This window comes from Nannospalax galili, unplaced genomic scaffold, assembly GCF_000622305.1.
Source record: "Nannospalax galili isolate Female #2095 unplaced genomic scaffold, S.galili_v1.0 scaffold101, whole genome shotgun sequence".
NCBI classification, from domain to species: domain Eukaryota; kingdom Metazoa; phylum Chordata; class Mammalia; order Rodentia; family Spalacidae; genus Nannospalax; species Nannospalax galili.
In genome coordinates this window covers 302,070-317,582 of record NW_008345700.1, presented here as the reverse complement: position 1 = coordinate 317,582, position 15,513 = coordinate 302,070, and the positions used below count along the sequence as shown (strand labels likewise).

Sequence of the window (15,513 nt, the reverse complement as noted above, 5' to 3'; positions counted from 1 at the left end):
TTTTTTAGTTGGGAGGTTTTGTATTACTGTTTCAATTTCTTTTTGTGATATGGGTCTGTTTAAGATGTTAATCTCTTCTTGGTTTAGTTTTGGTGGTTCCCATGCCGTTAGATAGCTGTCCATTTTGTTTAGATATTCAAATTTAGTGGCATAGAGGTTTTTAAAGTATTCCCTTATAATGTTCTGTATCTTTCTGGTGTCTCTTGTGATGCTTCCCCTTTCATCTCTGATTTTGTTGATTTGGAGGTGCTCTTTATTTCTTTTGGTTAACTGGGCTAGCAGTCTGTCAATCTTGTTTATCTTTTCAAAGAACCAGCTCATGGATTCGTTGATTCTTTGTATTGTTTTGTTTCAATTTCATTAATTTCTGCCCTGATTTTTGTTATTTCTTCTTGTCTGCTGGGTTTGTGTTTCATTTGTTGTTGCTTTTCCAGTGTCTTGAGTTTCAATGTTAAGTCATTTATTTGTGTTCTTTCCGAGTTTTTGATGTAGGCACTTAGAGCTATAAACTTCCCTCTAAGGACGGCTTTCAGCGTGTCCCAGAGGTGGTGTTGTGTTGTCCTTTTCATTTAGTTATAGGAATACTTTTATTTCTTTCTTAATTTCTCTTTTGACCCAGTTATCATTTAGGAGTGTTTTGTTTAATCGCCATGTGTTCATGTGGTGATTAGGCCTTCTTTCGGTATTTATTGTAAGCTTTATTGCATTGTGGTCTGATAGAATGCATGGAATTATTTCAGTCTTTTTGTATTTGTTGAGCTTTGTTTTGTGCCCCAGTATATGGTCGATTTTGGAGAAGGTTCCATGGGGGAGTCAAGGCGCTGGAGGGGGTGTTAGCTTACCCCGGAGAGAGGCCTGCAGGTTGTGCAGGCCCAGGGAAGCAGCACATTTACTATTTTTTAAAGTGTGTGTGTGTGTGTGTGTGTGTGTGTGTGCGCGCGCGCGCGCATGAGTGGGCACATGTGAATTCAAGTGCCCTTGGAGGCCAGAGACATCAGATTCCCTGGAGCTGGAGTTACAGGCAGTTGTAAGCCTCCCAGTGTGGGAACCAAACTCAGTCCTCTGCAAGAGCAACAACACTCTTAACCACTGAACCTTATCTCCTGCTCCTAAGTATACTTTCAGATTTTAAAAAGCTACAGTAGACTCCAGCAGGGAAAGAGACAACTTGCACTGACACAGTACAGCTTCTATAGGTAGATTTTCTTTGCTGCCATTTCACTAGGAACTTTTTGCATTCATGTTCATATATAAGCTGGAGCTGAAATTTTCCTTTCTCAAAAGTACATGTTCAAGGTTGAGTAATCGTAGTTAATGGCCTCACAAAAGCTATTAAAGCTATTTTCTCTCTTCTGAAATTATTTTGGAATATTGGGGTTATTTCTTTATATGTTTGGTTCAGCTCAGCAGTGACACTATTTGAGCATAGAGAGTTTTAGAGGGGAGGTCTTTATCTAAGGATTTCATGTATATATTACACGTGACTAATCAAAACTCTTAATTTGGAGGACAAATAAGAACAAAGTATAATGAGATTACATGCATGAAAATGTCACAACAAAAACATTACTTTGAATGTTAACTAAAAAATTAATAGAAAACACTCCTAATTCGTGGGTCAGCATAAGTTGTATTTTTCTAAATTTAAAATGTTCTTATCAACATATTTGTAGTCCTCTTATATTTTTAATGTCTATAAGGTCTGTAATGATGGGGTTTTTTTTCATTTTAATAGTGGCTATTGTGAGTTCCTTTTTTTTTTTTTTTTTTGGTTTTTTTGAGACAGGGCCCCCCTGTAACCTCAGCTGGCCTGGAACTCACTATGTAGACCAGGCTGGCCTTGAACTCACAGAGATCCTCCTGCCTCTGCTTCCTGTGCTGGGAATAAAGAAGTGTGCCTCCATGCCCAGCTTCTCTGTGGTGTTTTGTTGTTGTTGTTGTTGTTGTTGTTGTTGTTGTTGTTTTTGTCTTTTTTGAGGCAGGGTCTCCCTGTAGCCCCAGCTGTCCTGGAACTCGCTATGTAGACCAGGCTGGCCTCGAACTCACAGAGATCCGCCTGTCTCTGCCTCCCAAGAGCTGGAATTAAAGGCGTGCGCCACCATGCCTGGCTATGAGTTCCTTTTTCTTGAACAGTCTTGCCAAGTGCTTGTTGAATACTATGAATTAGTATTTTCAGAAAACTAATTTTTGACTCTCTTAGTCCCTGTTTTATTATTGTTTTCTGTTTTGCTGGTTCTCTTTATCATTTCTTCTTTTACGTATTTGGCGCTTACTATGTAACCCAGGTTAGCTTTGAACCCTGGATCTTCCTGCCTCAGTCTCCACTGGCCTGGGATGACAGGGGTGCACCACCACACACCCAGCTACCTTATTCTTAAGATGGGGTACTTAACATCAGTTTCATGTTTTTCTTTCTGACATTTACATCATAGAACTATGGCTTTCCTCTATGTTCATCTTTGTATCTGGCTCTGTTGTGATTTTATTACCTTTCAAATGTGTAGGTACATGTGTGTTAGTGTGTGTGAGCGTACACATGTATACAGGTGCGTGTATGTACAGGCCAGAAGTCCATGTCACATAGCTTCCTTAAGTGCGCTCCACTATTTATTTATTATTCATTCATTTTTTGATAATAGGGATTGAACTCAGGCCCTCATACATGCTAGACAATCAATCACCTGACTGCTGAGCTACATCCCAACAGTTTATCTCTTTTTACCTTTTTTTTTTTTGTTTTTGGTCTTTTTGTGCCAGGGTCTCCCTGTCGCAAGGTGTGCGCTACCACACCCAGCTCTTGTTGTTGTCTTCTCATTTTTTGAGGCAAGAGTCTCCTACTGAACCTGGACCTTGCCAATTCAGTTAGACCAGCTGGCCAGCTAACCCAGCAAGACCCTTCTCTGCCTCCCCAGCACTGCCCCACACAGATTTTGATATTGGATGATGGAACTCTAAACTCGGGTCTTCATGCTTATACAGCAAGCACATTAGCCACAGAGCCATCTTTCCAGCCCCTAAAATTTTTCAATTTTGACATTTCTGCTTAGTTTCCCCTATGACTTTATATGTTACCCAGAAATATATTGTTTTCATTTCTAAATACTTTTAGTTATTTCTGCTGTTTTATTGGCATTTAACACAGAGAATATTAAAAAATTCTAAGTGTTGACCTCAGTGATGTTTTCATGATCAGAACATGACCAAAATTAGCTTCTGGCCCCTGTGGTTTGACTCTGTTCCCATAAAGCTTGTGTTGGAAACTTATTCCCCCATGTAACAGTGTTATGTGGCATTGTAAGGAGGTTCAGGTCCTTAGGCCCTAGGTGTGTCCAGTCTTTTGACATCGTGACATTACTTGCCTTCTACAAAATTCACACTCAAGTACCACACAATTGGTTTACAAAAAAAAAAAATCTCATAATGTTTTAAGTAAGTTTACAGTTTTGTGTTGGGCCATGTTCATAGCTGTCCTTGGCCCTAACCCTAATGTAAGTTATAGAAGGCTTGATCAAGGCTGAAAATTCTCTCTCTTACTACCCTGGCCATCCTAAAGATCATAGCAGGCAACCTTGCCTCCTTAAGGGATTATCTAAGTTAGGGGGCTAGAGAAATGACTCAGCTGTTAAGAGTGCATACTGATCCTACAAGAGTTCCCAGCACCCACATCTGGTGGCTCATGACCACCTGTAACTCCAACTCCAGGAGGTCAGTGCCCTCTGCCCTCCAAGGGCACATGTACTCACATGAACACAGATGACAGACAGACACACACACACACACACATACACACACACACACACACACACAGAGTTAGAAATAATTAAAATCTTTTTTAACAAAGAATTACGTTGGGGATGGTAAGATGGCTCAGCAGTAAGAGCACTTGCTATTCCAGAGAACCCAGGTTCAGTTCCCAGCACCACATGACAGCTAATAACCATCTGTAACTCTAGTTCCAGGGGATCCGAGGCCTTCTGGCCTCTGTGAGCACTGCACACATGTGGTGCACCTACATGCAAGCAAAACAATCATACACTTAAACATGTATAATAAAATGATTAAAAAAAGAATTATGTTAAGTTAGATTTTTCTTCACGATACAAGGGCTTCAGTCCATTGACCTCACCTTCCTCTCCCTCTTTTGATGGGATATCGGCTCTCGCTTGTGCTAAGCTGACAGCACAGTATACCTAATGCTCAGTCAGACCCCCACTTCCCCTGCGCCTGCTCTTTGCTGTTCCCAAATTCTTGTGTGCTTGTCAGTGATCATTTCCTACCCACAGAGAATTTATTTTTGGTGACAGATCCTCAGTTTTTGTTGTCTGAAAAAATGTTACCCTTTCCCTTTTTATCTTTATTGTGAAGCATATTTTCACCGGATATAGAAGGCTGTGTGGTCCAGAGGGGCTCAAGTGACTATCAGTGGGTGCCACTGCCATGTATTGTCTTTAGAGGGGTAGGCAGATACACAGGGTGAATTACTGGTTGGTTGTGTTATCTATAGTTAATTACAGATCTTGAAGCACAATTTTTAAACTAGTGGCCAATGCTTCTACATAGTCATTTGCTTTCTTTTCAGACCGACTCCAGTATCCAGGCATTGTTTCTGGGCATAGATGGTCTGTGTAAGAAGTACTCCCAGGAGACCTCTCAGGTGAGTTGTGACCTTGAGGCTTGACTTGGTGATTCACAGAGCGCATTACCTCAGAGACCCTGTGATGTAAATGCTCTAGAGGCCTCCTGACGATGTATGAAAATATTTTCTGCCTCTCAGTTCTTTCTACCATCTCACTGGCAAAACATTTGCAATACCAGAGCTTTCACCATTGACTTTCTCTTCGATCTCTGTTGTTGCTTGTGCTTTGGTGTGAAATTAAAACACACGAGCTTAGCTCAGCTCAGCACTGGGTTCCTTTGGGCAGTAATACCCACAGATAGCTGGGCGTGGTGGCATATGCCTTTAATCCCAGCACTCGGGGGGCAGAGGCAGGTAGATCTCTGTGAGTTCAAGGCCAGCCTGGTCTACATAGTAGGCTTCAGGACAGCTAGGGGCTACAGGGAGACCCTGTCTCAAAAAGACCAAAAAATAAATACCCACAGATGATCATTTACATTCCTGAGAAGCTCATGTTGGAAGGCCAGCTCCCTCCCAGGTAGAGCTCTTTAAGTTCAGATTAGAGGGTTTCTTTTTGAGTCTGTCCTGTGTGGATGGTCACCCAGGGCTGTGTGCCCTCTTTGTCCCTGTCGTGGTGGCATGTAGCTCTATGGGTCCTTCCCCTGGTTCTTGTAACACCTGCCTCTCTACCGGTTCCTTCCTACCCTTCTCCCCACTGGCACACTGGCCATGTGATACTGCCTGCAGTAGTGGTACTCTTACCCGACCCTGGCCCTAGTATTGTGTGTCAGCATTCCCAGTGCTGTGTCCCAGATCCCATGTCATTTACCTTGGTTCCCTGGACATGACTGGGCAGCCTACAGTATACTGATCCTCAGGAAAAGCTGTCATTCCCTGGCCCCCAGCCTGTCCTCCTGTCTTCTTTCTCTCTCAGCTGTTCTGCTCTCTGCTCTGAGCAAATGTGGTCCCGCTTTTTCAGCCTTGGGGTTGACCTGTTCTTCTGCCTCTATCCTCCAGTATAAAGCTTTACAATCTCTTTGTTTTATTTTTACTTTTTTGAGACAAGGTCTCATTATTTTCAGGCTAGCATGGAAATCACTATGTAGCCCAGGCTGGTTTCAAACTCATGATCCACTTGCCACATCCTCCCAAGAACTGGGATACAGTGCTACCATGCCCAGGTTTCACAGTCCTTTTTTAGCTTTTTGTACTAATAAAATATTCCTTCTGAGGTCACTGCTAGTATATCTAGTCTTTAGAGCCCCAACCCTCTGCTGGAGCCCAGACCAGAGTAACTCCTATACAAACTGAGATGCACACCTGGGCAAGTCCAGGCAGACTGATGACATGGTGTCTGGCTTGCCCCTGTCATCACAAGAGGCTCTCTGAACTCCACACTTCAAGGGACTAGTTCCATCCACAGCTTGTCTGCCTCCACGAGAAGCATAGATCCATCCCTATGACAAGGTTTCTGGAATCCAGGACTGCTTTTCCTGTGGCTCCATCCTTACTACAAGTATGCCTGCCATGCCAAATTAGTTTCTACAGGGATAGGACAGTCAGCCACAGAGGTCTGCATGCTGCTCTCACCAAGATCCTTATCTAAAAACCATCCTGCCATGGCTAGGGTAGCATTCCCCCATCCACAGGCTCTTCCAGGCTCCAGTGCTCACCCCAAGAGCCCACATCCTGACTGGTGTGGATACCTGCTACAGAAACGTGGGTCTCTGAGAGAGTGACTTAGCACATGAAGTCTCTTCTCCTGTTACCAGTGTGGATGTACTGAGGAAGAAGACAAGAGACAGGTAGTTGATGGGGTCATAGTTGCCAAAGGTAGCTGGGAACATCATTCTGCTGCCAAAACTCTTCACAGTTCCACCTAGCCCCTAGGTCAGATCTAGAGCATGGACAGTGATACATACCCTACACAAGTCTTAAGGAGAACCAAAAGGAAAAACAAATCCTATAGTCGCAACCTTGACCCATCCAAACATGACACCAGCAGGCTTCCATAGTCAAGGTAGATGGTCTGTCACTAAGTCCCCTCCCATGGGTGTCAGGAGTCAGAAGAACATGATTAGGCCTGCAGGCAGGGAGAAAGTTCATGCCAAGGCCCTTGGAACTTGGCTTTGAGGAGTGAGAGTTACTCACACGGTTGAGGAAGGTGCTCAGAGATGTGGCCTATAACTCTAGTAAGATACCTGAAGGGTAGCCTCGGTGGGAGGGGATGCAGGTCTGCTGGGGAACTACATGTAAAACAGAGCATTCTGTAACTACACTTAAAGTTCTTTCCAGACCTCTGCTTCTGCAAGACATGTGATATGATCCTTTGCCTTCAACAGCTGAAATGTGTTATCTCATCAGATTTCAGAATTTCAAGAAAAACATAGGAAGAGATTGCTGGCCTTCTATAGAGAAAAGGTAAATCGAATCAATCACTTGCTTCTTGGATTATTTGATGTTGCAATTTCAGTTTCTCAAGTCCAGGCTCTTAAAGGAGTCCTCTAGCATCTGTGAGGTTTGTTTTCTTTTGCATTTCCAGTTTGGTGGCGAGGGGTAGGGAGGTTCCTTCCTATGACCATCCACCTATTTGCCTGACACCTGCCAAGTAGCCTCTATCCTGTGGGCAGCCCACATAGGGCTACTGACTCTGACCATGTGGGCTTTCTCAGCTAGACCAGCAGATACCAGGGCCTCAGGAACATGGGAGCAGCCCAGAAACATCTCTGCTCATCTCTATTGGTTTTAAAATAAAAGTCCTTTTTCAAAAACTCCGAAGATTGTGGAATAAATGAAGTGAGAAGCCTAGTTATAAAGCCACAGAGTTCTGAGGCCCTGCTTTCAAGTCTAGTAGGCACACTGCCGCTGTGCACAGATGGGACAGGTGGACAGGGCCCTTGGGTTCTCGAACAGCTCATTAACCTTACCCCACCATGCCCTTTCTCCCCCTGCCCTGCCAACAGCAACCTCATATCACTCCCTGGCAGCTTCCCAGAATCCTGCCTGGAGGCTTCTTGCCTCCAGCTATGACTTAGTTATGTATTTGGTGTGTGTTACCTTCTTAAACCTCTCAGAAAACCAGAGATTTTACAGACACCACCATAAAAATTGGAGACTTTAAGTTCATCCTTTGAGGCACTGCCATGTTGTAGGCTGCATTCTGAAATCAACTGTGAATGGGCAGGCACTCCTTGGACTTGACATCAGAGCCTGAAGAGCACCTGGCGGAGCTGACATGCTCTGGGTTTCCACTTGTTTGTAGAGACTGAACTGAATGTCTCTGGGGCTCTGGCCTGACTCAGTTCTGCACAGATGGTCCTGATGAGCCAGGCTTGCTGAAATGCCATATTTCAAGACATACCAAGTATGTTCTCTAAACTGCCTCTTGGCATAGTCGGTCTAATAATGGAGTGATTTTATATCAGATTTCTCATTTGGAGGAGTCCCTCAGGAAGTCGGTGCTACAAATTGAGCAGCTACAAAGGTAAGGACTACTCATGGGGACAACCAGCTAGCTCTATCCCTCTAAGACAGAGGCAGAGATTACAAAGCTTTGTCAGAACCTAGAGAACAGAGGATAGCGTACTTTTGTTTACTAGAAACTTCTATCAAAGCGAGCATGCGTGCGTTCCTTAAGATACCGCCGTTGACTGAGTCCATTGTATTAGTTGTTTCTCTCATTCCTGTGACACACAAAATACCTGGCAAGAGCACCTAAGGAAGGGGGGTTTATTTTGGGTCACAGTTTGAGGGTACAGTAGTATAACAGGGGAAGCATGGTAGCTGTAGCATGAGGCAGCTGGTCATATCGAGTCTGCAGTCAGGAAACAAAGATGAAAGCCAGTGCTCTGCTCACTTTATCCTTTTTACTCAGTACAAGACCTCAGCCTTGTGGGATGGTGCCACCCACATTTAGGGTGGGTCTTTCTACCTCAGTTAATCCACTACCTTTTCTTCGTCTATTTAGTATGAGATCATCACAACAAGCAGCTTTCAGTACAATGAAAAATTCAGTTTCAAGTAAGTAAAGTAATACCAGAAAGGAGAATACAAAAGTATCTGCTGCTGAGCTGGACAAAATATGTACTAATGTGAGGATTTTTTATTGTTCCTTCAGCAAAGCCAAATGGATATCTCATGTTGCCACCCACCTCTTCGGTCCCTGACAGGTGTGTGGGCCTGGTGGGATAGTGTAAGAGTTTGTGGAAACTGTAGCCCACAGTCCTTTCTGTGGACACTCACTTCTGTATTTCTCTTCCCATCTTGTTGCCCCTCTAGAGCTCCAGATCCTACCAACTTAGAGTCTGGGCAATTTACTGGCTGTCTAGCTACCTTTGATATTTAGCTTACATTAGTGTGAAGCTCAGGTCCCTGAGTCAGGACTGTGATGCTGGCCAATCACAGTACTCCATGCCTACAGTCACAGCAATTAGCTCAGTATAATCATGTGACCCAGTGTTCATGAGCCTTCCAGGTAGCCTTTCCGTGCCCAGAAGTGCAGGTGCTAGCAGCCATGGGCATGCATAGACTGGTCCTTTCATCTGATGGATCATCGATGCCTAGTTGTCTTACCTGGAACTACAGATCCCTCACATGGAAAACTTTAATACTGGCTTCACTCTGGTCCATGTCTGACCTGTGTCCCACTTATGCTACTTGACTGTCACTCTGCTTGGGGAGCCCACCCTTGTGTTCTCTGGTGTCTTGAGGCCAAACTGTCCTGGGCCAGCCCTGGCTGTCCAGAAAATGCCCATTCATCACACCGCTGCAGACCTGACTTCAGATCCTGCTTGGGAAGGTAGTCTCCATCCTTGATCCTCATGAGGCAAGAATGAAGAGTCAGAGGGAAGGAAGCATTGTGGTCCAGCAAGGAGATTAGTAGGTGGACACCCATTCTAGGAGGCTACCCTACGACTGAGAGGCGGTCACTGTGGCATATCTATGCTGTCCTGTGGGGTGTAGGGTTTACAGCTAGTTGAGCAAGCTGTATCTAGCTCTCTCAGGAAGTTGTCACCAAGAGAACATAATGTAGGGCAGATACCTGGATCAGAGACATTGAGGACCTAGGGCAAGTGGGGAGTGGAAGCTGTACAATGACAGCCTTATTCAAGAAAAGTTAAATTTTTAAAAAAAAATTTGTTATTTTATGTATATGAGTGTATTGCCTGCATGTATGTGAGTGCACCCGTGTCGTGCAGTGCCGGAGAGGTCAGAAGAGAGCTTCGGATTCCCCTGGAACTGGAGTTAAGGATGGTTCATAGCCGCCATGTGGGTGTTGGGAATCAAACCCGGGTCCTCTGCAAGAGCAGTCAGTGCTCTTAACCGCTGAGCCATCTCTCCAGCCCCAAAAAGTTAAATTTAAAACAAATGCTGGGGTAGCTACATACCTAGGCTGAGATAATGAGCCATCCTGGAACTCCATGGAGCTGTCAGGAAAGGGGGTCTCTTTGCTATGAGGTTGCCACCACCAGATGGCTGTCATAGGAGAAGGCCAGTTTGAAAATAAATCCAGTTGCTGTTTTCCTGTTCACTTTTGGGTTAATGAATGGTGTAACATGTAGGCTAGCAATATGCATTAACAGCTGTAAGTGGATGTTCCTGCTCATATGGGTCAAGTCAGCAGGACCAGGCAGGAGTTCAAGAACCTCTTAAGAGGCAAAGCTGGGCATGGTGACACATGCCTTTAATCCCAGCACTTGGGAGGCAGAGGCAGGACAGCCTGGTCTGCATAGTGAGTTCTAGGCCAGCTGTGGCCACAGGGGAGACCCTGTCTCAAAAAGACAAAAAAAAGAAAAAACAAAGAACTAAGAGGCAGTCAGGGTGGAGGAACTACAGCCTCGAGAGGAGAGAGGGACCCTCCTGGAAACATCCCATCAAGGTCTGTTCCCTAGAGAAACTGTGTCTGATTTATAGTCAGTGAGTAGCCAGTAGTACACAGGAAGTAGACATACCTGTAATTGACCTTTTCCTGATAGCCCCCCAAATAGACTAGGGCATTCTTTCACTCCTGGTCTTATTACATACAATGGTGTTTAAACTGAAGTTTTTAAATTACACAGAGACCCCTGGTTCATTAATGTGTTTTACTGCTTAACAGAATAGGTTCAATGGAAATTGAGCTGACAACCCCAACAAGAAAAGTAAGTGTGCCTGTGCTCAAGTCCTTGTCTTCTCTGGCATCGCGTGCTGACCCCAGGGGGATGAATAGGTTGTGGTTCTAAAGTAGGTCTTGAAAGACGCTCATGAAAACAAGGGCATTCCTTTCTGTCCTCTTGGCCAGGCCTGTAGGGAGGTCAGCAGGGTCCCTTGCAGTGTTAAGCAAAAGTAGCAGGGCTAATAGTCCTGTGCATCACCTGCCTTTGCCCATAACCTTACAAAACAAAAACCAGAAAGCACTACTTGTTATAAACTGAACCCTGTCAGCTCAGGAAAAGAAGTGGGTCAGAAAAGTGAGAACTGAGAAACAGAAAGCCACAGCTGTAAATGGAAAAGAAACCGGAACAAAAGGGATGCACCCAAACCTAGGGACACACCATGGGGATCTGTCACCTGCCCAGTTCAGGTGGAACTGGATCCTCTGTGCATGCCATATTGTCCAAACACCCTCAGAGAACAGGTAGAGAAGGTGATTTTTCACAGGGCTGGGGCTGCACTGAGTGTTCTGTGACCAGAGAATGGAGCAAAGGAGGGCGATAGCATGCGTGCTCATAGCACAGTTTCGTTGATGTGCGTTCATTAACATGCATCACAAGAACCTCTCATAGAAGTCTCAGCTAGCCCTGTTCTAAATTCTTCATAAGTGTGGACCATCCTCCCAGTAGTGCTCTAAGGTAGACACCAGTGTGTAGACAACAGTGTATAGACCTGTAGTCAGAAGTTGTATCCATTTCTAAGGGAGTCCCTTGACCTGATTACAAAGGAACTTGTGTTTCAGGATAAGAAGGTAGGACTTTAACAGAAAATGTGGAGCCATCACTGCCCTGGGGAGATACCCCAGGTCCTTGGCTGGCTCAAGGACAAGCTGCCTTTCCCTTCCCAGCTTACCTCCCGTACGTGCCCACTTCCACCAGTATACACCCACCTGCCCTAGACACCCCCCCCACCAGCTCCCTGCCTCAGGCTTCCAGAAGCCCATAGATCCCTGCCACACATCTCAGCTCTTTGGAAGAGCTTCCACCTCTCTACCAGAGGTCTTGCTTTAAGGGTGTATATGTACTCATGGCTTCCCAATCCCCATAGCGTGGTGAGGGTTAGGGTTAGGGTTAGGTCATCTTCAGGTTTTCTTAGGGCCCAGACAGCTGGTACTGGGCTAGAGATACCGAATACAACAGGCTGACATGACACAGCTGGAAGAACAGAATGCAGTGAGTGAAACTCCAAACTAAGGTGCCGCTCCACACACTAGCAGGTGTCTTCCGAAAGGGACCAAGAGAGTAAACATTTTGGACTTGGAAGAACAGAGGGTCTCAGATGCAGTTACTAAATCTGCTGACTCCAAAACAATCACAGTCAATGTGGAGATAAGTGGGTATGGCCACACTCCAGTAGTTTTATCAGCAGGCTGTGCGCCTTAGTTCACTAACCCCTCTGCTATAGCAAAATGTAAAGACTTAAGGAAAATGACCAAAACCAGCTTTCTACCTCCCCAAGATCCTTGTGGCCCCTGGAGCTGATGTTTGTTGAGGTTTCTTTAGAGAAAGCAGCTTACAGCTATGAGTGCCCTCCCTGAGGGGTGGAGTGAGAGGTACTCCTATGGAGCCCAAGCCTGAGAAGAGAAGAAAAGCTCCTATTCTACATTTCTATCCTGGGGTATAAGTAAGGAGGAAAGGAGATAGAAGGTGAGAAGATGAGGAAGAGGTCAGTGGGAGAGCGATGTACTGGGCTGCACAGAGGTCACTTTGGTCTCCTGTCAGCCACCTGAGTTGGGGCTCAGGAGGGTCCCTTGAGGACTAGAGGACAAACAGGGCAGTATCAAGGGTCATGAAGGGTGCTGTGGAGCAGGGACTCCTGAGCCTGCGGTGAGGCTGCAGGAGCAGAGGGGCTTTCCTGGTAGGCACCCATGAGTCACAGGATCAGTGGAATGGTGTGGGCACTGAGGTGTCAGTAAGGGCACACTGTTGGTGCTTGAAGATGGGGGAAGGAAAGGGGTCTGACAAGGTGCCAACAGTGGGAGGGGAGCCGAGGAGTGATCCCAGAAGGGAGTGGCCATGAGTACACCGGTTCATGCCTGTATGAGGAGGGCACAAGCTGGGCAAGTGACTCCGGGCCCTCAGACTCCTGTTGGCCAAGGATGGTGACATTGCCTATACCCTGTGTTCCTAGGTGTAGGGAGTCTGAATAGGGTTTAGCCAGCTCCAACCAAGGTCACTCAGAAACCTACATGTTCTATCTTCACCAAGAGCTGGGTGTCCTTTCCTCTCCTGAACTTAGTGGGGTTCCATGCCATTTACCATTTCAGGCCCTGATGGAGCAGAGGTGATCCTCTGCCCTGCCCTGCCCTGCCCCGCCCCGCCCCACCCTGCCCCAGCCGGCCTTTGGGGCTGTGTTCCAATGAACAGGTGGTTTTGTCAGAGGTGATAGGACTGGGATCTAGCACTCTAGTACATGGGCCTGATGAACAGAATCTGACTCCTACAAGTGACAGTTTGGGGATCTCACCAGCTGTTTTCTTTTACATATGTAGCCTGAGATGGCAGTGGGTCCTTCAAGAATCTCTCTGATCAGTCCACCTCAGGATGGACGCATGGGTAAGTAAAAGTACCTGTGATATGACTTCAAATCCATGTACAAACTAGGATGTGTGCCCTGAAAAGTCAAATTTCACTAAAGCTGTCAAAACTTAACCTATATGAGAGCTTGGAGGCTCCAGTGGTGAGATTCTGAACCCTTTTAAGGAGAAACTCTTGGGATTGTCCTCCATGGAAGAAACTGATCCTGTTTCACTGTTTCCTTGTGATTTTAATAAAAAGTCATGTTATCTGTTTACTTGTTAGTAATTGCCTTTGTTTGCTGGTCCATTGCCTTGCTAATTGTGGTCCAGTGAGCCTTCCAGGACTCATGAGAGCCATGGTTCCTCTCATGTGGGCTTCCTACTATCCCCAGCCCTCCTTCTCTGAGTGTGGGATCTCATTACCTAATGGGTCAAATCCCAAGGCCTGTGGCCCTTCTGCAAAGTACTTGTAGAACGTGCAAAGCTTATGGCTATTTCCCTGCTTTACCCCAGTGTAGATGGAACAGCATAAAAACAATTCACAGGAACAGAGAGTGGAGAGAGGCGAATCCTTGGAGTTCAGTGACCTGCCAGTCTAGCTGAATCAGCAAGATTCAGGTTCAGTGAAGAGATCCTATCTCAAAAAATAGAGAGTGATAGGAAGAGACCTAACGTCAACCTCTGGTTTCTATACACACATGTGCACACATACATACATGTACACACATTAAAAAAGAAAAAGTTGTTTACACAACTCACAAAATTTTACCACTAGCTAGGGTCCTTTCTTCCACCTAGTTGGGAATGGCAGGTAGACAAGGAAAGACTCTGCAGGCTCTAGTCCTTGGCAGCTTTTGTAAACCTGGGCTTCCTCAGCCAGCTGCAGGCAGGAGCAGGTGGCAGCCTCTGGTGTTAGAGCTCTTGTACAGGCCTCAGGTGTTGGGAGCCTCTGTGCTAGGTGACAAGCATTATGGTGCTCTTGTAGGCCTAGGAAGTCAGGATTCCCCAGCCCTTGACTAGTTATGTTACAGTTCCAAGATCCAGGATGTCAGGATTCCCCAGATCTCAGGCCCAGAGTGTCTGAGACCTTGGCTAATCTCCACACTTCAGCTTCCTCTCATTGCTGTTCCCACTGGCCTTGCCCCCACTGAGGTCGGCATTGCCACCACCTCTGCTGTCACTGTTGGTGTGGCTCCTGTCACTGTGCGCTCTCTGCTGCTGCCATGGTTCCCACGGAAACTGCTTCCACAGCTACTGTGAACCATTGCAGCCACTTCCTTCTTTCTTTATGTTACCAGCTCAGCCTGCTCTATTATTATGAAGATCAAAAGTAGGCAAGAAGATCACTTGAGAGAAGCCTTTATTGGGCCTAATATTTTAACACCAGGACACAGCATGGTAACATATCTCCAGGCTGACTCCAAAAGTGAGCTGACAGCCAGCTTATATAGCCATGAAAGAGTTTGCATCAAATAACATCCATTTCCATGCCCATGATCTGCTGTATTCACACCAATTGTGGCATTTTCCCTTTTCTACCAATCATAGCAATCCCTCTGATAGACCACATAGTGACAGTGCTCCCCTCTGGCCTGTAGGAAGTTATTGGGTTATCTAGATTTCACTAAGGCTTGTGATGGCAGAGTCTGGCACAGCATTTGAAATTACTGTGGTAGGGACATGCCTTTAGGAGCTGAAATTATGCTTCGGCAAGCAGCTGTGATTGTCATGTGGCTTCCACAAGGTGTCCAAGGGTTGTTCAGAACAGCCAGGGCTGACTTAAAGGGTAGTCCAACTGGCCATTTGATTGACAGTCCTTCATTCAAGGCAGCCAAGCTACCAAGGAGAAGTCTAACAGCTGTCAATCAAGGAGTTAATTGTCCCATCTCCCAAGTCTTAGCTTATTTATAAAGAAAATAAGCCTCAGTGCCTAGGGAGATAGCTCAGTGGGAACCCCAGTTTGGATCACCAGCATCCATGTAAAAATCCAGGTATTGCCACATGCATATTTATAATCCCAGTTGTATAGGGAGCAGAAGTGGGAGGATTTGGGGGGCTTGCTCGTCATCAAGCAGCAATAATCTTCAAGTTCAGTAAGACATTGTGTGTAAAGGGACTAAGGCAAGGAGTGGTAGAGTAGAGCATCCACTGTCTTCCTCTGGCCTGTTTGCACATACCCACACCTGCC

The 15,513-nt window shown here is 45.8% G+C and overlaps 1 protein-coding gene across 3 annotated transcripts in view; it reads left to right on the top strand.

The window, feature by feature from the left end:
* The window catches only part of Rnf212 (ring finger protein 212), a 42,559-nt gene that overhangs the window by 14,222 nt on the left and 12,824 nt on the right, over nucleotides 1-15,513 (top strand). For all 3 annotated transcript variants that reach the window (XM_029567702.1, XM_029567701.1, XM_029567703.1), the window contains exons 3-9: nucleotides 4,580-4,654; nucleotides 6,980-7,036; nucleotides 8,041-8,099; nucleotides 8,583-8,635; nucleotides 8,733-8,784; nucleotides 10,713-10,755; nucleotides 13,299-13,362. In XM_029567702.1, coding sequence (XP_029423562.1) covers nucleotides 4,580-4,654; nucleotides 6,980-7,036; nucleotides 8,041-8,099; nucleotides 8,583-8,635; nucleotides 8,733-8,784; nucleotides 10,713-10,755; nucleotides 13,299-13,362 — 403 coding nt within the window. The remainder of the gene's footprint in view (nucleotides 1-4,579; nucleotides 4,655-6,979; nucleotides 7,037-8,040; nucleotides 8,100-8,582; nucleotides 8,636-8,732; nucleotides 8,785-10,712; nucleotides 10,756-13,298; nucleotides 13,363-15,513) is intronic.